The sequence below is a fragment of the Athene cunicularia genome, assembly GCF_003259725.1.
Source record: "Athene cunicularia isolate RWA chromosome 8 unlocalized genomic scaffold, athCun1 chr8_part1, whole genome shotgun sequence".
Taxonomy (NCBI): Eukaryota; Metazoa; Chordata; class Aves; order Strigiformes; family Strigidae; genus Athene; species Athene cunicularia.
Genome location: NW_020799109.1, coordinates 30050850 through 30076091, shown reverse-complemented (window position 1 = coordinate 30076091; position 25242 = coordinate 30050850). Strand labels below are relative to the sequence as shown.

General features: G+C 38.7%; 1 protein-coding gene across 7 annotated transcripts in view; it reads left to right on the top strand.

Annotated features, from left to right (window-relative positions):
• Window positions 1–25242, top strand: part of CEP350 (centrosomal protein 350) — a 65604-nt gene that overhangs the window by 28904 nt on the left and 11458 nt on the right. For 5 of the 7 annotated variants that reach the window (XM_026853388.1, XM_026853390.1, XM_026853386.1 and 2 more), the window contains exons 21-36: window positions 547–713; window positions 1222–1418; window positions 1964–2148; window positions 3078–3165; window positions 3543–3689; window positions 4484–4641; window positions 8693–8815; window positions 12444–12643; window positions 14237–14448; window positions 15654–15798; window positions 18193–18353; window positions 18837–18976; window positions 19772–19854; window positions 20588–22656; window positions 23643–24044; window positions 24132–24278. In XM_026853388.1, the coding sequence (XP_026709189.1) occupies window positions 547–713; window positions 1222–1418; window positions 1964–2148; window positions 3078–3165; window positions 3543–3689; window positions 4484–4641; window positions 8693–8815; window positions 12444–12643; window positions 14237–14448; window positions 15654–15798; window positions 18193–18353; window positions 18837–18976; window positions 19772–19854; window positions 20588–22656; window positions 23643–24044; window positions 24132–24278 (4624 nt within the window). The remainder of the gene's footprint in view (window positions 1–546; window positions 714–1221; window positions 1419–1963; window positions 2149–3077; window positions 3166–3542; window positions 3690–4483; window positions 4642–8692; window positions 8816–12443; window positions 12644–14236; window positions 14449–15653; window positions 15799–18192; window positions 18354–18836; window positions 18977–19771; window positions 19855–20587; window positions 22657–23642; window positions 24045–24131; window positions 24279–25242) is intronic. The other 2 variants (XM_026853392.1, XM_026853391.1) reach the window with 1 other exon arrangement.

Here is a 25242-nt window from a genome sequence, read left to right as displayed (position 1 = left end):
AAATCTACTACACTGTGGTCCACAGTGTGATAGTACATTATGTGTTAGTATCCAGTTTTGAATTTGCTGTGTATGTTTTAATTGGCTGCTTTTCTCTTTCCTAACTTTAGAATAATTGAGTTTCACATCCACTTTCTCATTCGGCTGAATTAGCAAGAGTCTATCAAGCAGGTGAAGGGAAATGGTTATTCCACTCTGTTTAGTTCTTGTGAAACTGTATCTGGAATAGTGTCCAGTTTTGGACTCCTCAGTAAAGAGAAGACATTAACATATTGACAAAATTCTAGTGGTGAACCACCAGGATGGTTAGGAGGCTGGAGTATGTGATGTAAGAGAGAGGCTGAAGGAACTGGGCTAGCTTAACCTAGAAAAGAGAAGGCTGAAGGGACAGGGATGTAGATGCAGTATCATTTCAAAACCAACCCAAACCTTCTGCATGTCAACTATTACTGGGATGTTAATCATGGTATATACAGTAGTAATATAAAATATATATTTTGAAATGTGCACAGTAATTTTAAAAAAAATTATCTCTTGATAACTCAGTAGTACCAGCAGCCGCCAAGAGAGTCCTTCAGTTCTATCTTCAAAGGAGAACGAGAAGAAGCTTTTCTGTCGTGAAAAGATAACTAGCAGTGTTGAAGAACAGGCTCATACTGGTGTGGATGATTCCTTGCGGAGCGATAGTATTTTATCACTGCCAGATGAAAAAGGTTAGCTCTGTAGTTTGTATGTGATGAATCTGAAGGTGGTAAGGGGTGTGTGTCTGTCTGTCTGTTTCAGAGTTAGTTTCAGAAATAAATTAGGAAATATGTGTGAAGAAAGCTGAGCCACAGGTGAATTGGTAGCCTCTTAAGAGGTAACAGGATAGCACAGTGAGATGGGAACCTTTGAAATTCTGCACAACAGAGTGATGGAATCTGTGGGCCCTTTTATTTTCTGCTGTGCTAGCTGTAGCCAGATGTTCACTTGCTGAACACACAGGCTGAACATTAAATGTTTCAGCGGACCCAGAAATGTGTTTATACCTGTGTACAGAAGTCTTAGCTCTTTTGAAGCTAGATAACAGTATTTCATTATGTCCTCTAACTCAAGGTCACTCTTTCCTAATAGTTATGTCTCTGTGTTTCTTGTCCCCTCAACTTTACTGAGATGAGACAGAGTAAAGCTGCATTCATGGTACATACCTGAGCATAAAAATGCTTCCAATTTCTCCTTTAGATTCTGCTTCTGTTGCAACAGAGTATTCTCTGAAATTTGATGAGTCCATGACAGAGGACGAGATAGAAGAGAAGTCTTTTCGGTCTTTGCTGCCCTCTGAAAGTCATCGCAGAAATAACTTGGAGAAGAAACGGGGTAGTCGTGATGATTCTGATGAGGAAGTCTCCCCAGAAAAAACAGCTCTGTCATCTATCAAGGTAGGTCAAGCAACCATAGTTAAGGTAAATTAACTGAACTGAAATGGTTAAGCTGATGAGCTTCAAGTGAACTGTTTTTAGCTGTGTTTGCAAACTTTAGGGTTCTTTTCCTCCTTGTGGTTCTTTGAGCGTCTCAAAACATAGAGTTGTATGAATCATGCTGTATGTCACTGTTGTACAAGTGCCATGACTTATAGATCAATCCATCCAGATCTCTACCTGTTCTCTTGTGGCTTTGGAGAAGAGGAGTGGCTTTTTGAGGTAGATGATAAAAGTCCAGTGAATTAAGTCTTCCTGCTGTGCCTACACACAGCTTGGAAGTACAAAAGGATGCTTCATTTCTCTGACCCAAGAGGGGACATCCCGAAACTGTCATGCAGCCCAGCTGCACAGCTGATCTGTACAAAGCTCAGAGAGGAAAACCAGCTTCCCTTCCTACCTCTGTGTTTGTGTGTGTATATCTGTATATACACACACTTTGGCATTGAAAAAAGCTTTGGAATTTCTGTATTATCAAATCATGTCAAATTTGTCTTGCCTTCCAGGAGCTAAGCATGCCATTCTCAGGGGGGCAAGATAGTTTCTCTAAATTTACCATGGAGATGGTAAGACAATACATGAAAGAGGAGGAAATGCGAGCAGCTCATCAGTCCTCACTGCTTCGTCTCCGGGAGAAGGCACTGAAAGAGAAGACCAAGGCTGAATTAGCTTGGCTGGAACACCAGAAGAAGTAAGGCAGTTCTGAATATACACTGTTGCTGACTGACCATTTTCTTGTACTTCTACTTGAATTTTTTTGGAAGAATTTACTTCCACCCCTCCCTTATCAAGTTTCAATGGTTGAACTAATCTTCTGACATCAGTAATCTATACAAATGTTATTGTGACTTGGAAAGAACAGAACCCAGTTTGTAAGTGTGCTTTGTTTACATTGAATGTAGTTTGATAAAAGAAAATTTCATTGAAACAATAAAACATCAGATGTGTGGTGTCAGTCAGAGAAGGTAGTTCCCAACCATGACTCTACAAGTCTTAATTCAAGAATGTATAAAACTGTAAAAGAGTTAGAACTTTATTTGCTTGGTATCTACCTGAGCTCATTTTAAATGACTCAGGCTGAATTTTTTAAGGATAATTTTTTAAGGATACATGTTTTCCTTAATGATTTATTTCCAACCTAACATATGCTTTGTCCTGGAATGCCACTTGAAGTACCTAGTGATACTACTAAACAGTGGTGGCCGGATTTAATCAATAATACTTTTCCATAATTACTCTCTGCATGAGAGTACCACTGTTCACCAGGCATTTTCTTCCAATTTCTTGTTGTTGTGGGTTTGAGAAAGGACTGTGAGGTAGTGACACAAGTGTCCTTCCTTATGTCTTTCTCAAATGTGAGCATATGCTGCCTCTGCAGAGCTTCTGCCCGGTGATGTGAGATCTTGTATTACCTGTGTTGGCCTCTTCATTGTGCATGTCTGACTAAACAGTACAAAATATTCCACTGTAGAGCATGCCAGTGATTAAGTGCAGGCATATACTCTTCTGCAGGTTAGGAAAAGTAAACTTTTTTTTTTACTCTTTAAAGTTTTTTTTAAAAAAAGCTTGTTGTTGTACACTTTTTTTCTTATTTAATCTTTTCTTCCAATCTGTTCACAGGCATTTGCGAGACAAGGGAGAGGATGATAAGATGCCTCCTATTCGAAAGAGGCAGCGTGGTCTGCTGCTGAGATTACAACAGGAAAAGGTAGCTGATGCCCTCTAGGAAAATCCTGTTGGAACCCCTGTGTGGGCATTAAACGTTTCAGACTAAAATCTAGGAATTGAGAGAAATCCATATCAGGATTTTGGAGAGGAAGCTAGCAGTATTTCTTACGAATGTTTTATTTTCATTTTGGTAGTTTTTAACACATTGTTTTAAAGGATCCTTATGTATCAGTAATCTCACTCGTTAATACTTAAAAGTATTAATTAATCTTCTATTCTTTGCTGCTGAAGTTCAGGTTAGTTACTTCATCATGTAGTTGCAGTCATTTTAAACCCATAGCAAGGATGGCAGCTTTAGTGTGCGTTCTTGAGAGCTGTCTGTCGCAGTTCTTATGCTTAATCTTTTATACCTAAAAGGCAGAAATTAAGCGTCTTCAAGAGGCTAACAAGGCTGCTCGGAAGGAGAGGCAGTTGATCCTTAAACAGCAGGCAGAAATAGAACGAATCCGTCAGACTACAATAAAGCTGCAGGAAAAACTGAAATCTGCAGGAGAAAACAAGCTGGTAAGTGTTCACTACAGAAGCTGGAGTCTTCCCTCTTTGGCCGTGCAGCTGGTATTTGATTTCAGTGTTTATAAGAATGGAAAGCTACTAGATTGGACCAATCACGTGTAAGTTTTGTCTGCCTGAAAACAGTCTTATCTTCTTTATCTCAGAAATTTTATCTTTAATTTCTTTAAAGCATTGTTTAAGGAAATGCATTTGGAGAAGTGGTAATATGTTTAACTGGGCAGTAGGTGGTGTTTGTTCATTCTCAAGCTTAACTAATGACTTTGGGAATATGAGGGGTTTGATGCTTAGATCTCATGGGCTCTTATTTTGTTTGATTATTTGTCAGACCCCAGAGTACTAAATGTAAATGCTAAACCCAAAACTTGCTGCTTTGTGTGTGTATTGATGTCATTACGTTGTTTCTTGCATTGCTTTATGAGATAGAGAGATGGGATTTTGGTAACTGTCTGCCTCCTTACAAAATTTTTTGGAGACACAAGTTTAACAATAGTAGTATAGAAGGTTGCTTTCCTGGTTGGGTAACTGAATTCTGATGGGGTTTTTTTGTTGTGGATACAGTTAGGGGAGAACTTAAATTATGGAGAAAAAGGGTGTACTAAAAAACTTTGTGTCAATTAACTTCGTTTTCCACCTTAATTTAAATTTTCAGGTGGACAGACTTATCTGAAGTAGTATTTGATGTAATCTGTGGAAGGAGTAAACTAAATTAACACAGTTTTTAAAAAGATTGTCGAATAACATCTTACTTTTAATGTTGTGTTTTGTTTTTTTAACCCTCCTTACAGGAACTTCACAGTGAGGATGATATCAAGCAGAGCAGTGGTTCTAGCCCACTTCCAACTGATGCAGAAACCCGCAGCCCTTCCCCAATCTCAATCTCCAGCAGTGAGACTAGTAGCATTATGCAGAAACTTAAAAAAATGCGCAGCAGAATGGATGAAAAGTAATTAATTTTTTTTTCTTATACAAAAGTTTACTATTTTAATAGAAGAAGTTAGTTTGGCTAGTATTTGCACTAAAAACGGCTCTCAGAAAAATTAGAGGTATTGATATCACATACACTTTGATCTGAGTTGCGTGAAAAATAGCTGATTGGAAGCATTAATAGAACTATATTAATCTTACAGTCTTTAAAATATGACATTAAAATTCTTGCATAAATTCTGAGATACAAACTAGTAGCTGAGGTTTTATTATAGAAGATTGGTTTTAATATTCTTTGTACTTGATAGAGTTGGTAAAAGCACATCAATTTAAGAGATCTTGATGTTTGTACATACAAGGAACTTGGACAAGCTCCAGCCTTGATGGTACCTCTTGTCAGAGTTCCTCTTGCAGTGAGAGGCTGAAGTCAAATGGTCAAAATGGTGCCTGTATTTTGTATTTCCCCTTTTATTTTAAAGGGAAAAAATACAGGGTGTGAGACTCCGGTATTACAGTACCAGTTTTTGTCTTGAATTGAAGCATAAATTATAAATAGCAATAGTCTTATGCAAAAATTAGGAACTGAGTTTGAGATCAGGCTCACGAAGTCATTGAGCTTGTCAGGCATGTGATTTCTACCTTATTCAGCTGCTGAATTTCAATTCTAATTGCATTGAAATCATCTAGAGCTGAATGCTGTAAGTATTTTCTTAATTAATGGAGGTGATATGTGTGTGACTTGAGAAGACAGGCAGTTAGTAAGACCTTTCTTTTCCTCCTGTGTGGCCCAGAGGTTGGAAAAAAAATGTAAACTGTCGTTAGTCTCCCGAGGAAATAAAAAAGTATATATGCAGTTCCTGGCTCTACAAACTAAGACTGAATCTGTTGATTTCAACTGTTAAATTCTATTGAATCAAAAAATGCTTCTGCATCTTTTCAGTGTAGGAATTACTTTGTCTGCACTAAACATTCCAAATGCTTTACCAGCATGTGTTCATTAGTTTGAAGCCTTAAACTCTTACTTGAGACTAATCCATTGAAAGTCTGCCCTCTGCCAGTTACCACGAGAAATAGTCTTCACTTAAACAATTTTTTGGAACGTGTAACCAAGGCCGGTCAATATATTTTAGTCCATACGAGTGATCTTTGTAATGTTTTTTCTCTTGAGACTCCTAACACAGCTGGATAAAACACCAAAAAGATATCACTGCCACTTAAAGACAAGCTGTCTGTGACTCCATAGCACCCTATTTGCTTGTAATCATTTGAGAAGCACGTTCCCCATGCTTGCATGTATTTGTATATGAAGATAAGAAACAGTAGTTGTAAAAGAGGATTTGATCTAAGTAGGAAAAAACATGTTCTAGTTGCATGGTCTTCATGTTCTAGCCTGAATTGATTGTTATTTTATTCAGATTCTTCTGGTAGGATCTGGTAAACCAAACAGCCAAAATCACAAATGATTTCAAGTTTCTGAAGTGTCATATTTCCAAAACTAAACTCTTAGCATTTTAAGTCATGTGAAAACTACCCTATTGTTACAGCAGCAAACTCTTTTCTCAAAATATGTTTTGAGACTGGTAAATGGCTTAGAATGGGGGCTTGAACAGGATGTGCTCTGTAGGCCATGTTGACTTTAGGGTTTAAAAAACCCCAAGATTGTTCTTCTGATCTTATTTTTTTTCTTGTTCAAAAGAGGGTCTTTATCTTATTTTCTTTCTATCTGAGATTCAACATATAAAATTTCAAATGGTGATACAAAGCCATGTTATAGCTTATGAATTTTGAGATATAGTATTAATACTGTATTAACAGTATGAGTATGCGTCGGGCAGAGGAAGCAAGCAGCCAATTCAGTGTGAATGATAGAGCAAGCTTCAACTTTATTGAAAGAAATCACACCTTATATAAGCACTCTACAATAATCATGCATACTACTCACAAATCTATTGGATACATGTAAAAGGTTACATTATAATATCCCAGCCCCTTGTGGTATTTCAGGTATGCATAAACACCTTCCCTCTTCTGAACCTGTTTTTCTCCCAGGGCCTACACAAGGTCATAATGTACCTCAGTTTCTCTCTTTGTTAACATAACAGTCCTTTGTTAGCATAACTGTACCCTGGGTTTTTTCCTTTGTTTACCTCAGATGGCTGCAATTAGCTTCTGCAGAGACCCATGGCCTTGCTCTCTGCAAGCCATTCTCCAACATGAGTATATAGTTTTAATACTGTATTAATGCTATAAGAGATCACAAGTATACTTTTATATTCAAGACTTCCTTTGCCACTTTTTTATCAGGTAGTGGTTTTGTCAGTATTGTTTTTGAAATCTTACTTTTTTAAAAGTGTCTTCATTTCTAAGTGACAATTATGATTGAAGAAAGAGTTACATATTAATAAATAATTGTTCCTACTATTACAAGGAATAGTAGTAGATACAAAGTATGTTCAACCCTTAAAGACATCTTGTCAGTCCAAAATATTGCTTACCTGGAGAATACTTTTCAGAAGGTGGATAGCAGGATTTGAGCTGGAACACGTGGAAGTTGTGTGTGATGTGATGTATCTATGTGGTCATGTATTTTTGTTTTTATGGTTTTGTCTTGGATTGCTATATATGATCAAAGAAGTAGTATTTTGTGTAAACGTAAATGATTCTCCAGAACTAAGTCTTTCTAACTTTCTAGATTTTGCACACCTTTTACAGGTTTTTGATAGTGATAGCAGTGTTTATTGATTGAAAAATAGTGCTGACTTGGTATCTATTTTTAATATCCTTATTTGTAAAACACCTAAGAATAAGATGAACGTAATAGAGTAAAACATTTGGTTTAGGGTGTAATGATAGAAAGCTGCCCTTTGAAGGGAATCAGGTTATGAGATATGGCAAAAAGAAAGAAGCCAAACGACAAGTAAACTACAAAGGAACTGGAGGAAGGAATTGAGAAAGGCTGCTATGCTGGATTTGCTGTACTCTGTAGCAAGGTGGAAATCCTTTGGCTTCCTAACTTTTGAAGCAGCTTTAATATTTCTCTTCTGCTAAGAAGGGAATGAAAGAATAGTTCTATTTTAATTGATGAGTCTGTGTAGCCTGCATGTGAACAGGAGCATGCTCTGTCAAAGAGAATTAACCACTTTCCCCTTGCTTTTCTTGCATATGCAACTTTAATGATAATCTGTGCAACAGAAGAACTAATTAAATGCTCATTTTCTTTTGCTTTTCCTTAATATGCTTCTTAGCTTGCATTGTAGTTGATAGAGCTATATGGAGCATGGTATTTTTCTATAAATATGATTAACTCAGTAGGAATTAGCTTAAAATGGCAATTCATTAGGAAATACCATTTTAAGCACATCTTCTGTAGATTTTTAAAAAAACAATAGGCATTATCTTTCTGCAGTTAATACTTCAAGTGAAAGAGGCAATACCATGAGTATTCTGAGACCAAGTCTGCGCTCTGTTGCAAAAACAAAACAAACAAAAAAAAAACAAAACAGCAGGTAGAAGTTGAATTACAGGTATATGTCAGACTTTTCCTGGAATTGCTCATTTTATGAAAACTTTTTTTTTTTTCCTCCTCCCCCTTTCACTGGTGCTTACCTTTGGAGAAGTAATTTTACCGAGGTTTCACCAGGTGAATGAAAATGTGTTTAAAGTTTCACACTAGCAAATGTTCATGTTACAAAAACAGTGTGCTATTTAATGCTAATAATATACTCTTATCAACAGTTAGTATAGCAGGAGTTGCAAAAAGATTAGGTTGAGATATGTTAACTGGTGCGTGTGGGAGTCTGCATCAAAGTAATAAAACTCCTTCCAAAATTTAAAGAAAAATACAGCAATGTAAAAATAGCTTGTCTTTAACAGAAAATGAAGTGTTTTAAGTGTATGTGTGCTATTATCTTCTGCATAACAGTGTATAGTTTTTCTACTTGATGTTGGGTAATAACTATACAATGTTAAATGCAATTAATTTTCAAGTTCTTTGCTAGATGCTGTCCTTTTCTCGTTCTTTCTGCCTTTTTTGCTATCTTAGCGTTAAACTCTTCCTCCTTATTTTGTAGACACTGCTCTCCTGTTCACTACTTCTTCTCTGTCTTTACGTCTCACCACTGGGCCTCTCTCAGTGTCTGTTTTCCCAACCTCCACCCCAAATTCCAGCTGTATATCTACAACCAATTGGTCAGGTAACTGTATCTTTCTCAAGTGATCGACTCTTTGATAGAGCATGCTCTGTTCAGTCCTAGAAAGTCAAGGGGTTCTTCATCAGTGAATGTTTTTGACACTTTCTTCGCTGTTTCCAGATCTTTATTAATGACATAGACAGTGGGATTGAGTTGCACCCTCAGCAGGTTTGTGGATGACACCAAGCTGCGTGGTGCAGTTGATGCACTAGAGGGAAGGGATGCCATCCAGAGGGACCTGGACAGGCTTGAGGAGTTTTCCAGTGTGAACATCATGAAGGTCAATGAGGCCATGTGCCAAGGTCCTGCACATGGGTTAGGGCAATCCCCAGTATCAGTATAGACTGAGGGATGAATGGATTGAGAGCGGCCCTGTGGAGAAGGATTTGAAGATGCTGGAGGACAAAAAATTGGCCAGCAGGTCAAGGAGGTGATGCTCCCCCTCTGCTCTGCTCTCATGAGATCCCACATGGAGTACTGTGTCTAGCTCTGGGGGCACCAGTACAAGAAAGACATAGACCTACTTGAGCAGGTCCAGAGGAGGGCTACAAAAATGGTCAGAGGGCTGGAACACCTTTCCTGTGAAGAAAGGCTGAGAGAATTGATGTTCAGCCTGGAGAAGAAAAGGCTCAGGGGACACCTTACTGTGGCTTTTCAGTATAAACAGTGGTCTTACAAGAAAAGTGGAGAGAGACATTTTACCTGGGCCTGTAGTGATAGGGCAGGGGATAATGGGTTTTGGTAGATTAGAGAGGGTAGATCCAGATTAAGGAAGAAATTTTTTACGGTGAGGGTAGTGAGGCACTGGAACAGGTTGCCCAGAGAAGCTGTGGCTGCCCCCTCCGTGGAAGTGTTCAAGATCAGGCTGCACAGGGCTTTGAACAACCTGATCTAGTAGGTGTCCCAGCCCATGGCAAGGGGGTTGGGACTAGATGATCTTTAACGTCCCTTCCAACCCAAACCAGTCTGTGATGCTTACCTCTTATTCCTATTGCGTTCCTGAGTGGCAGACAGTTGACTTGGCTCCCACTGCTTGGTCACTACTTTGAAATAGCTGCTGAAACTGTGTAGTTTGGGCTTAAAGTCATTATATGTTGGATATGAATGTATAAGTACAGGTTAGAGCAGCAGGTTAATGCTTCCAGGTTAATATTTGGAATGCATGGATAAAATATGTGATGTTAGCACCAGAGAAATAGTTAGACTTTGAAATCATGCTGGTGTAAGCTGAGTGCTGCTGCTCCTTCTTTGCTTCCCCAGATCTCCAGCTTCACAGATGCCAGATGTGGGTTTGCATTTTTTTCTGTGAAGGTGCCCCTGCTTTTGAGGATAAATATGTACCCTTGGTATTGCAACTGGAACTCTCTAGGATGTAGTAAATATTAAGGCAGTGTGTATGCTACCCTGTGGCTCTGACCTTTTAAACTCCAGGGTTGTAAAAGGGTCTGTGTCTTTAGCCATGCTGCTTTATCCTCCTCTTCCTGTAGGCTGAATGTTGGAACCCTCTTTCTCTCCCATCACTTCTTTTGACTTCTCTTTCTTATTAAGTAGTCTTTTTGTGGGATTAGTTTCATGGTCATTTAGTTAATTCTCCTGTCTGCAGTCTTCTGGCTTAATTCATTTGACATTTGCTTTTAAGGAGTCCTGCTCTTTTGAATCCATTTATTTCAGCCTTTCTCTTGCATTTTATTTCAACTGGATTTGCCTCCCTCAAGATTCAGTAAACTCTGAAGATCCACACATTCTGATGAAATTAAACAGTGGGTGAAGGAAGAATTTGCCTTTTGCATTGAGATCATTGTAATAATGACCTCCATAACGAGTTCCAAATACACGATCTGCTAGACAGTTGGAACTGATGTGTATCTGAAAGTAAGAGTTGATAAATCTGATAGTGCTGGTGAAAGACGACATAAGCATGACTGTCCATGTCATGTTTGTAATGCAGTTAGTGTTGGTAGTCTAGTATCTTAATGATATTAATCTGTCGGTTTTGTCTAAGAGTAGACGATGTTTGATGTTTGTCTGTAGAAAGTGATAAAGTAATGCACAAAATGATGGAATCTGTCAGCTTGAAGGTGGCAGGCAGGTGTTCCAGAGACACTGAGATGCTTTCTATTTTTTCACCTACTCCTGTTTTGACCATAGGAAAGAAGATTGTGTGCATGTCTTACTATCATCCGAAACTTTTATCTTCACATCATAACTTGTCCACCTTACCTGCATCTGTTTTAGAGAAGGGCTTATCTGAATCTTAACCTTTTTGATCAACTGTCAGCTCAGTTTTCCAGGGAACAGAATGAGCACTGAATGAGCAAACAAGAAATGTCCCTTAGCAGGTGAGACCTGCAGATTATCTAATTGGTCATTCCAGTCTCTGGAAATAAAAGGGGTTTTGAAACATGAGGGATTAAAAAGCACAAATGAAATTATTACTTGCTTTGCAGATTAAAAACTTTGATGCTAAGTGTTTGGGCAGCTTGAAGTTACAAATTATAAATGCATTTGCAAATCAAAGTATCACAAGTCTTTGAAGACTGCCTTTTTAGGCACCACACCTTCTCTATGAATGATAAACTATTACTCTAGCTGGCACACCAGGTATTTTCTACAGAATGATTCTATGACATCTTAAAAATCTCAGTGTAGGAGATGAATGGATTGGTACACACTCTTCACTAGACTTGGCATGTCAGAGGAAGTGTGTGCAATTGGTGTTGGACTAGCTTCTGTTTACTATCTTAAAGGTTGAATCCTATGGTCTTGGTTACTACAATGTTTAGAAGTAAGACCAGATGCTGTTGCTCAAGAGTGGACAGACAGAACTAGTATACACACACAAACCTATTCATACCTACAAAGTTCTGTAAGAGTTTCCTCATTTCTGAGGTTTCACTGATCACCTAAGAAATATTTGTCAGAAAGAAAATATCTGCTAATTTTGAGCATGAGCTTTACTTTTTATCTACTCTTAAACTAGCAGTCAGATATATTAGTAGCTGGGAAAATGTAGTCCTGTATCCTTATTCTCTTGATGCTGTCAGCTCACAATTAGCATTCTAAGTGTGGCAATACATAGAGATGATGCTTAAAGGAAGAAGGATAAAAGCTCCAGTAATTCAGGAGAATTACTAATACAGAATCTTCTCTTATAATTCTGTATTTGAAAAGAACTGTGGGGCAACTGGGGTTAAAATTTTTCTGTCACTGGGATTAGCAAAAGGAAAGATTCTTTTTTCAAACAGTCACTGCTTTCTTGAGGGTTCCAGTTTAATACCACAGGTACTTTTGTTGTCCTGAAATTGGGAACTTAACCTGTTAATTTTAGCAAATAGTTAGTAGCACTTTTAGTGATTTTGAAGATCTTTAAAATTTCAGCAGCATGTTTACAGTATATTGTAGACTTTACTTACTGCAAATAAAAGAACTCTTGTGTACTTGCAGGTTTTTTCAGCAGCACATTAGAAGTCTAGGAGTTAGTAGTTAGTGGGGATATTATCCTAGAAAACAGTTGGAACAGCTATAACTCTGGGAACTGTGGCAGTAGAGCATCCGGGTATTGGGACCTTTGAGTGTGGGACCTTTGAGTGTGGTTGGCTGTTTTCTCATTGTCTTCTGCTTTGTCTGTCAGGTTCCTAACTAAGCGAGAACAGAAGCTGATGCAGCGTCGACAACATGCTGAAGAATTGTTGGAGTGGAAACGCCGCCTGGATGCAGAGGAAGCAGAAATACGGCGGATAGAAAAGCAGGCTCTAGCTGCCTGGGAAAAAGAGCTACTCAAAACCAAAATAGCCAGAAAAGACCTGGGGGATCAGAGAACTGAGCCCAAAGGTAATAGAAGAGGGGGGAAGTGATGCAAATGACAATAGTAAAGCATATTTGACACAACGATTGCTTAGGTTTGCACTTTCTTCCATTTTTGACATTCTGGTTGTGGTTGTTCTCTAGACACTCCTAGAATCTCAATTTCTATACTCTCTGCTGCCTTCTGTTGTCTTGTTCTTTTAGCCCTATTTTACCCCTTAGTTAAATGTGTATTCCTCCTTTGCTGGATATCTTCTCAAGTGAACAGTGCAGCGTAGGCCCATCAGACTTTTTTACATACAATTTAAACTATATTCCTGTCTTTCAAAACAAAAATATTGCGTGATCTTTTGCTGATCATCTTCTGAACTTGATCTCTTTAAACCATTTTCCCCTGTAGTGCTCAAAGGGTCTATCCTGTTAGCCATATTACTGATGGTGAGGTGACTTATCAGGGACTGCTTTCCCCTTGTCTATGTTTTAAAAAAAATAGAAAGCATTTTTCCCTCTGTTGTTAATGCACTGTAACTGTTTGAAATCTGCAACTGTGCTAGAGTGTGCTAGGCTGTAGTTAGTATAAATGATGCTATTGTGAGGAAAAATAAGTTCCCAGTTTTGGGAGCTACAGCTTTACTGTTCTGTCTTAAGTGGACCATACTTTCAGCATGAAATGCTTAAGTGAATTGCAGTGGGAGAAAATAATGACACTTCAGGGATTGTTCTAGAAATAATCAATTTTCCTTTTTTCTCCACTTTGCTGAAAGCAGGCAGCATGTCCTTCAAATGTGCAAAGGGAATTCAGAATTATGCCCTATTACACTTTTTACTGAAACAGTCATGTGGATTTTAGGCATTGTAAGACATTTTAAAGATGGTAAGTGTATGAGTCAGTAAGTTCCAGTGAACAAAAATTCAGCATGAATGCTGAATTCTCATCAACAGAGGAGAAAATAAACTTGGTTGCTATTAATTGTATCTATCGGTAAGCATTGGAGCACAACCCTGCTTCAGAAGTTGTTCCTCTCCCCAGCCTTTGCTCAAATACTGAATAGTTCTCCATGGCTGCCTCAGTAATGTTTTGACTCCTGCGGAATTTAGTAAACACGAGTATTGAAAACCCAACTTACTGTTTTACTTGTTGCCAGTTGAGAGAGTCATGATGAAATCATAACATTAAAATGTTTTCTGCAACTGCTGTAAAGGAAGCAATCAGTTCTAAATTCAAGATCTGGCTTGCAGATTATATGCTCCTTCATGACTTCTTCAGACTAATAGTGACTCTTGCTGGTGTATGGTCAACTGGAAGGACAGGTTTCCCTAACAATGTTTTTGGAGTGCGTTGTCTAGAAAATGTTAGAATATCCTGAAAACCTCTTTTAGATATTCAGCGATCACTAAGAATGTTTGGCAGTCTTAAATCATAGTTCTCTAGTAAACATGCTTGCTCCTGCTAAATATTCCACCCTCGGTGTCTAGGTGAGTGAAATTACACTTATCAATTTGACATGTATTGGTAGCAGTTACTACTTTACATGCAGGTAGCAGTATCTCTGAAGGGATATAAGTCAGTGCAAGTTCTTAAGTGCTTTGGGTTTTTTTTCTCTCATTATTCGATCTCAGAAACGGCTAGTGAAGAAGAGTCTCCAGTGCCGCCTTGCTCATATCTGAACAGTGAAAGCTCTATCCCAGAAGATCTTGGCAGTCTAGCTGCTGAGTCTGTCCCATCAGAGACTATGGGCCATGGACAGCCAGAAAGCCCAGATCAGAGCACAACTAATGAAGAAATGGTTTATTCTGAAGAGTTCAAGTCCTCTACCTCACCTGGCAAACTTGTGAGCTTTTTATGCTATGTATAGTCTTACACTTGTAAAAGGCTATCAGTGAAGTACTAAGTAGAGCCGTCCCAGCTGTCAAAGCAGAGGTTAAACTATTCTCTGTTTGCAATACCATTTTACATTACTGTGAATAAACACTGTGATCAGATATGTTCTTTGAAGTCTTGAGGAAAGGTGGTTTCAGCACAGTTTAGGTATTTTTAAACTTGTGGGTAGTCTTGCAACATGCTTTGCATACGTCACAGGTATGTAGTATTAAGTGGTGGAACGCTGACCCAATTTACCAGTGTGAATTAGCTGTAGGCTAGCTTGTTACCATTTTATAAATTCTTTGAGGCCATGGAAACTATGCTCTGTTTTTCCGTTTTGCTCTACTTACAAATGATGTATCCCAGAATATTGTTATGGGATGAAGAAGCAGAGCTATAACATCATGCACAGTCCTTTGTGTTTCAGATTATGTCTACTTGTTCCTAGTTCTGTCTTACTGTTCTGTTCCAACTGTTACTACCTCTTGGTTGATAATTTTGATGTTTCATCCTGATAACTTTGCCCTGTGCTCAGTGAAACAGAAAATGCAGTGTCTGAGAGGTAATAGAACTGCCCTTCTAGACTTATTTCAAATACTTTCTTGGAAAGTTTTCTGAGAAGGTAGGGAGGTAAAATGTCTAATTAGTGCCAGAGGTTATGTTCTAGGTGTGTATAATGTTGCAGCAGTAAGAGCATTTTGGAAGAATATTTGCTGTTAGAATTTTTTGCCTGGCTGCAGCAAAATAGTGCTCCATTGTTTTACTGATTTAGAAATGTCATCTTGCACCTCTTAGATGAAATGGTCCTTTTGGTTTCACAGATATTTTTAGTTATGGGTTCTTATTGCCGTGGTTGTTACCAAGTAAGATTGCATAAAATGTATTGAACACCTGTGAGTCAGAACCCTGTCAGTTCACTTAGGTAGTAACAGAGTTGTCTAAGCAGGTGTACTGAAATATAAGCTCAAAGTAAACAGTCAGTTATTGCTGCTCTTGATATTTTTGTTTTATTGTCTACCAAATTTAAGATTAAATTCTTCTTAAGATAGCTGGTTGAGATATTCTCTAGCTATACTGTTCTTTCCTTGTAACTAACTTGTGATGACAATGATCTCCTACTTTGAAACTGAGCTTTACAAGCAATTACTTATTTGTCCTTTTCTTCTGCCATAGTCTCCTCCCAAAAGCAGCATATCTGTATCAAAGCAAGATTCCAGCAAAGGCAGCCACAGAACTGGAGGACAGCTACGTTCACCTGTGAAGTCTCATCAGATATCTCACAACTGGTCTGATGAATCTTTGTCTGTGACACAGTCAGGTAAGTGTAGTGTCTACTTGCATTTAAATTCCCTTTTCAAAGCTTTTGGTTTTAACAAGTGAACTTGAAATGCAGACATATATGTGGGGAGGCAGAGAGAATTTCCTGGAAAATGTCAGGGCTTTGGGGTTCTATGGGAGTATATTCCCATGATGTAATTTGATTACTTCAGTTTAAGAAGGTCCTTTTTTTTTTTTTTTTTTTTTTAGAAAACAGTGCAGGTTTCTGCAAACAGGTATGAAGAAGTCAATAGTTAAGGTGGTCCTAGAATTTAAAATTACCAAGGTTAGCTGTGCTTTTAACAGGTGACACTGCTCTATTCCTCATGTTGTAGGAAAACAGAATATGGTTCAGCAGCATACAAACATGATTGTCCCCCTGAACACAGACTGGCTCCAGAAGCAGTATAGCTCTGTTATCATGGCAGCATGAAAAGTAGAGCAGGCAACCGTGATCATGAAAATAAACTTTTGTAAAATAAATTATTTGCAGTCTCTGATTTCAAATGCTGAAGAAAGATATAAGAGGTGGGAAGCCAATCAGGATGGTGCTGGTTTCACAATAAATCATTCCATTGTAAAGAGACAAATCTTGTAGGCTGCTGAGTAGTAATGAAATCACTGCTGTGACAGTCTGATGCACAAGATTGTCAAAGATGAAAGCATGTGCAGACCTTTCCTTTTATGAGTTGATCAAGAAGAGCTGTAATTAAACAGTAGGCACTTACTGTTCAGGAGTTGTTAATTACAGTGACATCATAAAGTAGTCCTGATTAGCAAGTGTGTTTCCAGTCTTTTTGTCCTGGGTTGTTTGTTTTTTTGTTTTTTTTTTTTTAATTCTCTAAATGGTTAACAGCAGTTGTTAATGGAAAAAGAATACAGTAATTTGATTGTATTTACTGGCTGGTGTCAATGATGAAATCCTTCGTTATGGTGGCTTGTTGTCTTGAGAAATAAGACTGAATAGCAAAACGTTCAGCTGTTCCTTCTAGCTGACCAAATAATACTGGTGACTTACTTTCTAGGATGTTCAGTAAAGCCATTGATGTTTATAAGCATCCAAGCCTTTTGGTCCAGAAAACATAGATAATATTGAGCGTTAGAAAAGCAAACCAGCCAAGATCCTTCTCTTAGGTGTGGCAGCTGCTGCTATAGAAGAGGAAGCAGGACATCAGCTGCAGGGAGGAGCTCCAGTAAGGCTATGTCAGATAAATATTTTGAAGAGTTGTTGATACTTAATTGTGGTAGCACCAGTCTGGGATGAGGCTCTTGTTTTACACTGTGTTGGTATACATTTAAAGCAATAAACAAGTGGGCAGAAAAGAATGAGACACTGAGGCAGTCTCTATAAAGTCTGGGAGGTCTGAGAGACTGACAGGTTGTTACAGCAGGCATAATGAGGTAGCAGAATTACTGGTAGAATGGGGTTATCATGCAGGGAATGGATCTAAGTATCTGGGAAGAGTGTCCCAAGGGAAAAGAGGTAGAACATCATCAGAAGGACTAGAAGACCAGGTTGCAGGGAGTTCTGGGTGGGAATAGAAAGGAATGGAAGAGATCTTATTAAAATTACTAAGGATAGCGGTTAAGAAAAAATTGCCCAGGTGGAAAATAGCTGCAGTTAGTAATGGCATCATAGGAGTATCTGTGAAATTGAACTTGGAGCAAAGATATGCCAGGTAGCTTTTATAAGCTGTTATTGCATAGTCTAGCACGTGTCTTAAGCTCAATGCTACCTCCATTCACCCCGAATAAATTGTCATCCTGAGGCCTGACAACAGTGAAAATGTCTGCATTGTTCAAATTGACTTTCCTACCAACTGTTGACCAGTCAGCTCTTCATTTCATAGACGTATTTCATCTAGGTGGTGGAAAATCTAAATGGGCCAGAAACCTAAACTTTTTGGAATCCAAGTGAAGTTCTCCTCAGTGAAGTGTACCCTATAGAATGAAACTGTATATTGTGATTGTAAACAGATATTTCACTTATATTTTTGGTATGCAACTTTGAGTGGTCATATTTTTAAATATGTCAAAAAAAAAATATTTCTACAACAGCTGACATAAGCAGTTAATGAGGTGACAGCATAAACATGGGCTGTTGATGTGAGCAAGTTTGGTAACAAGTTTTATTGTTATAGAGTATGTTGTTACAATGTATCAGAGCCTTTATCTTCTAAATTAAGTAAGATGCAACACTTTCCTGTGTTATATACTACCCTTATGAATCTGAGATCCCACTTTCAGTCTTGTTATAAGATTAACATGTTGGCATTAAATTCTCTGATATTTTGTTCGGACCATATTTTGCTTTTATTAAATGACTGTTTACTGCTTTGTGTAGAACCATTTTGTGAGGTGCAAGCGTACAAAGACTAAAACTAAACTTTTTCAGAAACCACATCTGATCAAAGTGACATTGAGGGACGGATCAGGGCCCTGAAGGATGAACTACGGAAAAGGAAGTCTGTGGTTTACCAGCTGAAAAAGGAACAGAAAAAGAGACAAAAGGAGAGACTGAAGGCCCAGGAAGCCAGCTTGATAAAACAACTGGAGGTTAGGAGCAGTAGGAAGAAGGGCAAAGTAAAAGATTATTAGCCTTGGATAAATCATTATAGTATGGATGTTGTTGGCAGAGTATTGTGTCGATGGCTGTGAAAGATGCATTATTGCGATAGAACTTTGACTGTGTTCTGGCTATTTAACTGTTTTCAATAATGAACCAGAGCCTTGAGGCAAAAATGCCATTATCTTTTAAAATGTACATCTTTAATGGGTTACTAGCAATGTTCATGGGGCTTATGTACGTTTATACACGTTAATATCCTAGCTTGGATTAACGAGTGATGCTCATGTAATTTGTTTTTGAAAGTAAAGTATTAAAACTTCTAGGATTCATGACTGTAGAGCTTTAGGAAGTTAAACAGATATTTTTTTTACAGACAAACTGTGTATCCTTTATTCATTTAATAGGTTTTGATTGCTGAACTGTAATTATGGTTTAGTAGACTAACACCCATAACTGTTTTCCATGTGCAGTCGTATGATGAGTTTATCAAGAAGACTGAAGCAGAGCTGAGCCAAGATCTGGAGGCATCACCCACAGCCAAGCCTCAGATTAAAACTCCATCTTCAGCTGCTGCTGAAAAACCTAAGATCAAGGCGCCACCACTCCATAGGTAACTGGGCTTTCTTCTTTTTAAGATTATTCTGAAACTGTGGTGAATGCTGTTTTAGCAGAAACCATGAGTGCAAGGAAAGATGGTACCTGCTCTTCCTTGAAGTGTTGGACAGTGACAGTATCCTGCTGACCTATTAGCTGGTCTCATCAAACCCAAGACGTACTGTCCCTGTAATCATATGCATCTCAATCCTGTACTGCCCAGCCTTTCGAGTCTTATTTTCAAGTTCTTTCTAAACTTGGTAATTCTTACCAATAAAAATAATTTTCAGTTGTGCAAGAACAGTACCAAATGGTTGTATTGACCTGAAGGAATTTTCTCCCATTTTGGTCACCCATCATGCCTGCTGCACTGTATAAGGCAAACCATTCATCTTTGCAACTTAAATCTGGTTTAGATCTTAGGTTTTAAAAGGTAGAGATTCAACTGATTTATGCACTTCCTACTGTATTTTTAAGTGTTTAATTTTCTCCAGCAGATGGTGCAATTTTAATGCATGCAAGTAATTAAAAAAAAAAAAGTTATTTTCTTTTTCTCTCTTTTTGAATGCAAACAAGGCTAAAGTTTGATTAGTCTTTTAAAAAATTGCTTTCCAGGCCTTGCCAAACTCTACTCTCTGTACCCATTCCTATTTTCTAAGGTCACAGTATGTTGACAAAACAAACTCTTTATGTTATCATTAGTGTGGTATTATAATTATAGATGCTTGTGTTTCCATTTTTATCTATTAAAAAAAAAACAGAACACACTCTGTAACCATGGTTCATGCAATCTGATTTTTTTCAAATTTAGGCCTGAGACAATTATAAACTGGAAATCACTGGCTGAATCAGAGCGATCCAGAGCATCTTTGGAATCCATTTCAGAGCATACAGGTATGTAGCTCGAAGAATCTATACTACAGATGAAGATCTTGAAGACTGACTTGTTCAAACTTCCTTGTGATTGTAAACAAGTATTTCAGTTATATTTTTGGTATGCCTTAATCTTTTAATTCTTGATTCAAGAGAGAGCATGCAGGCTTCATAAAGTCATAATATTCAAGCTATATTTTTTACTATTTTTATTTGGTAGGCTTCTGCTTTTACTGTTTCCTGTGTATTTGCTATTTAGTTTTATTCTTGCTGAGATTTGTGTGAAACCATACTTATGTGACAACCTTTTTCCTGATTTTTGTTCCTTTATCACTTGAGGAAAGTAAGGAAATCAAAAATAATGAAGAATTTAGGAATAAGGGTTTTTTTATATATACTACTTAATGTTTTGCTGTGGATCATTATCTACCATTCTAATCTTGGTTGTATTTGTGGCTTGCAAACAAATAACAGAGCCTTTACCCCTGGGCTCAGTATTGTATGGCATTACAGTGGTACAGGGTACACTAGTGGTACAAGGAACAGAATTGGAAAGAAAGTGTTAGAACCCTGGAACTGAAAGCATGTTGCTCACCTTCATAGGACAGCTAGAAATATATGTTTCCAAGACACCTGTTTGTATCTTCTTTTAGCATAGAAGCCTGGATATTAATTTAGTTGCCTATGGTTGCAGTTTTCAGTAAAACAATGCAGGCTATATGATCTGCTGTAATTCACTTTCTTTTCCTTCAAGATGCTGTGTCATCAAGAACTGAGAGATCTGTGTCTGTGCACACCAAGAAGGTGGCTGTCACAGATGTCCACGCAGAAGAACTTTCTGGAACATCTTCCTCTGTCTCAATGTCTCCAAGGAGTTTCAGAGCAGGAGCTGGTGATCCCTTAGATAATGTATCCTCATCGTCTCTTCTCAAAGATGTGAAAGACACATTTGAGAAGATTTCCTGTGGGTCAGTGAACAGTGTGGGAAAAGTATCCAATGATGTGGCTGCCTTCAGTCATAAATCTGAGATACAGGAAGACTTGGAATACATAAAGTCTGAGGAATATGAGACTGACGTTTCTCATGTTAAGCCTTTGGAGAGTTCTGATGTCTTGTTGACATTGGATAAAGAACAGGAGAGCTCACTGGACATCCTTCCAAAGAAAGTTCTCCGTTCTGAAAACAAACACTCTCAGAAAGAACTCTTTGGTTTGTCTGTGGAAAGTCTTCATGGTACGGAAGAAATCTTAGAACAGAGACTGGCAGATAAAGATGCTGTAACTGGCCCAAGTGTAGAAGACTTGTCTTGCCAACTGAGCAAATCAGCAGAGGAAAAAGGTTGTCTTCATTCGGAACAACTCTTTAGTCAAAAGGAGCTATCATACCTTGAAGACTTTGAAGGATCCTCTTCCAGAAAACAAGCATCAGTTGAAGAAACACTTCCTGGGGAGTGTCACAAAGATGATTTTGAAGCATCTCTTCTCTCTCCTAATAGGGACTCTCAGTCACTGACAGCACGGTCACAGCACACACAGACCAGCAGGAGCAGATCCACCAGCCTTGGCAGTGATGGTGAAATCAGTGAATACCTCAGTGACAGGTCTCTCTCTCTCTCTGGCAGCATGCATTCAGAGAGGTTATTGGAACTGAAGTCCCCAACAGAACTTATAAAAAATACTGAACGCAGAGATGTGGAGCAAGAACAGGCCCCTACCGAATCACTGCTCTGGGCCTCTGTTTCGATCATGGAAGAAACAGATAGTTTGCCAAATTTCAACATTGGTGATAGAGTTCTTGTGAGTAAAGTCCAACCTGGAACATTGCGATTCAAAGGTCTGACCAAGTTTGCCAAAGGGTTTTGGGCTGGTGTAGAGTTGGATAAACCTGAAGGGAACAATAATGGAACTTATGACAGTATTAAATATTTTGATTGCAAAGAAAAGCATGGTATTTTTGCTCCTCCTCAAAAAATCTCTCACATTACAGAAAGTATTGATAGCTGCTTAGACACAAATAAGGATGAAGATTCATTCTTTGATGATAGACTGGAGAAGCAACACAAAGCTGAGCGGAAAGACAGAGGCAAAGATGATGAAAGCCAGAGCAGAGATGCAACAGAGAACTATTCCCAGGATAAAGCTCCTGCAAACACAGCTGTTTCAGAAGCCTCAGATGAAGAAAGGGTAGATGAGGAGTCATCTTCCAAAGCAAACAGCATAAAGGAGGTTTCTGTAGCTACTGAATCACTTGCCCAAGAACAGTCAGTGGTGGATTATCTGAAGCATGCTGTAAGCGAGGCCAGCCTTTCTCATGTTATTTGTGATGGCGTGGATGAGGTTTCTACTGTTCAGTTGGATGACATCTCGGACTTACTTTCTGAAAAACTGGAGAGGCAAAAGACATTGGGGGAAGAATGTGCTGAAAAGTTAGGTGATCTCTCTACTGGAGTTGTGGAGAAGCCTGCAACTCCACTTCTGGATTTGCTGACAAAAGAAAAGAAACAGTTAGAAGCCCAGCTTAGACTACCACTTAGAGAGGAAGAAAAGTCAAAAGACCAACTGGAAAAGGTCAGTTTGCTGACAGACAGTCTACTTAGAGATTTTGTGAAAGACACTGTCAATCAGTTACAGCAAATAAAGAAAATAAGGAATGAGAAAATCCAGCTCAGCAACCAGGAGCTTTGTGATGTGAAGGATGAATCCAGTACCCCATCCCACCAGGTGGAAAAGCAGATTCCCGACGGACTGAATAACTTTTTTCTGAGTTCTGATTTGGAAGATGAAAGAGAAGAACTTTCCTCTCCAGACATGTGTCCCAGACCAGTGAGTAACAGACATCTTGCACTGAATTTGAGTCAGTTGTTCCTTTGACTGATGGTGATTGAATCAGAGAAATGCTGTGCAGCACCAGTTTGTTTTCTCCCAAGTTCTGTTTGGTGATGTGGAGATTGTCTTTATGTATGTGAGTTCTTGTGTGTCCCAGTTCACAGCTCATTTTGTTAGCCCTACAGGCTGAAAGACACATTTTGACACATAAAGGTGAAAAATACTTCATTTAGGTTGCATTCTGCTTACATGTTCAATTTGTATTTAATCCTTAACCTCAGTTTTTATTCTAAAAATGGCAAAATACAATCTATTGTAAACTTACCTCTCTCTATTCTTGATACAAAATAATCATCTTGAAACATAATTAGTTGCTGTGGAGGTCATTAAGGTGTCACGCTTCTCTATCCACTGAACTAATATATCATGAGCAGTGGCAGTTCAAACTTCCTCAGAACAACCATTAATGATACAGATACAGGACTTGGCCTTTCTGCTGAAGATCCCAGTAAAACTGTCTACTTTGCCATTGATCTCAGTATATTACCATCACAGAAAGCTTTAGCCCATTGCCCCAGTGTGAGCACTGCTCAGTCGCTAAAACAGCCATCACCTGCTAAAAGCTTTTAGGCTGTTGATTTAGATCTGAGACTGCTGGGAAGTGAAGTGAAAAGTTTTATGTCACATTATTAGTGTTTAAACCACTCAGCTTTTCATAAACAGTTAAAATTTAGGACAGAGAATGGGCAGGATGCAGAGTCTTTTAAGCTCTGTAGGAGCCCTCTAAAGCATTCATCAGGAATGATAGAAAACCCAGGTATTGGCATCAAAACATTTCTAATTTTACTGTGAACTCTTATTATTTTTCTGAGTATTTGTGCATACATTGCCAGTTACAGCAGTAGAGCATTTAAAAATGTAAGCTGAGTTAGACAATAGCATGACACTGCTTTTGTATTTACTCTGTGGCTCTTAATTCACAGGAGAGTCCAGTGTTTGGTGCCAGTGGTCAGGAAGAGCTTGCCAAGAGACTGGCAGAGCTGGAACTCAATCGGGAGTTCCTTAGTGTGCTGGGAGATGATCAAGACTGGTTTGATGAAGACTATGGCCTGAGTTCCCGTAAGGTCCAGCAGAAGCAAGCTGAGGAACCAGCAGTGCTGCCCAAGGTAGAACTGCAGAAGGTGCCAACAAAGCCAAGTGAGGAGCCTTTGGCGGTCCCTCATACTGCAGTGGAGGTAGAAAGTATGGTGCATGCAGCAGCTGAGGAACTCTGGAAACTGAAAGAGCTGGGTCATGATCTTCAAAGTTTCAGCCTTCATACAGATCTCAGTAGTACCCTCAAAGAGCAGGACACAGACACGATAAACAAGCAGGTTTATAAAAAGGTACGGTCTTCAGGCATTTTGTTCTTGCCCTTTGAATGTTTGCCATGAACAACAGAAGCCTTAACTTTTACTTCTTTCATTGTTAAGGTGGTATTTGATTTAACAAGAGAGATCTTTGGGGAAATCTTCGCTGAGGATCCTAATCTAAATCAGCCTATATGGATGAAACCATGTAGGATTGCATCTGCTTACTTTCGCCGAGTAAAAGATCCAAATGATCTGGCTGAAATCAAGGTAGGAAGGAAGAAATCTTTGTCAGGCAGGGAAGGTGAGATTAATAATATTGTACTGCACTTACCTGAGTGTTAAAAGATCATAACAGGTGTATCCAGCAAGACATGAGCTGAGAAGAGAAATGATATTACAAAACTGAAAAAAATGGTCCTTTTATTCAACAGATTTGCCTTCCTGTCCTTTTGGCTGGTACTAGTTGCTTTTAAACCTCAGCTCTCTGTGCAGAACTGCAAGGATGACCTTGATCTTATAAAATTGCTACGCTGACAGGCTGCTGCTTTAGCAGATTTCAGTGGAACTCTATGGGTATATTGGCATGGATCCAGTGGTAGGGTTGGGCCAAATGGGATGAGCTGGATTTTTTTACTCAGACACACCTGTGCCAGCCTCACTGAGGACAGTGGGAGTTGCCTGGAGGGACCCAAAATTTGACTGGTGAGGGCACTGTTATATTTGGAAAACCAGGAGAGGTCTCCTGTTATTGGTGGTAGTGCTCAAGAAAGGATAAAACCCCCAAAAGCTAGAGCCTTACTGGACCTAGATTAAACTTGCAGGGCTGGACATTTGGATAATGTCTCCCTGAAAGCACTCAACAAAGAACATTCCATACAGCTCCTCAGGACACAGATTGGGACTTCCACCTGTACTGTTTCTTCTGAAATTGGGGGTGTGTGTGGGGGTGTGACTGTATTTTGATTAACCTGCTGAAGATACAGGATGTTAACTGTCTAGAAAAGACAGAAATAGTATCTAGATTACTCTGATAGTTGAGAAGACTTTCAAAAGCATGTGGCTGGGAAGAGCAGGGGCACAGCACAAGGACGCCAAATTCCCACCCTGCTTTTCTTTCAAATTCTCCCATAAAATAATTTGCCATCATTTCCTGTTTGCTGTACTGTTTAACTGAAAGTTTCTGTTCTCAAGATTGTTACAGCAGTGGGTGTCTTCTTCCCCCCCCCCCCCC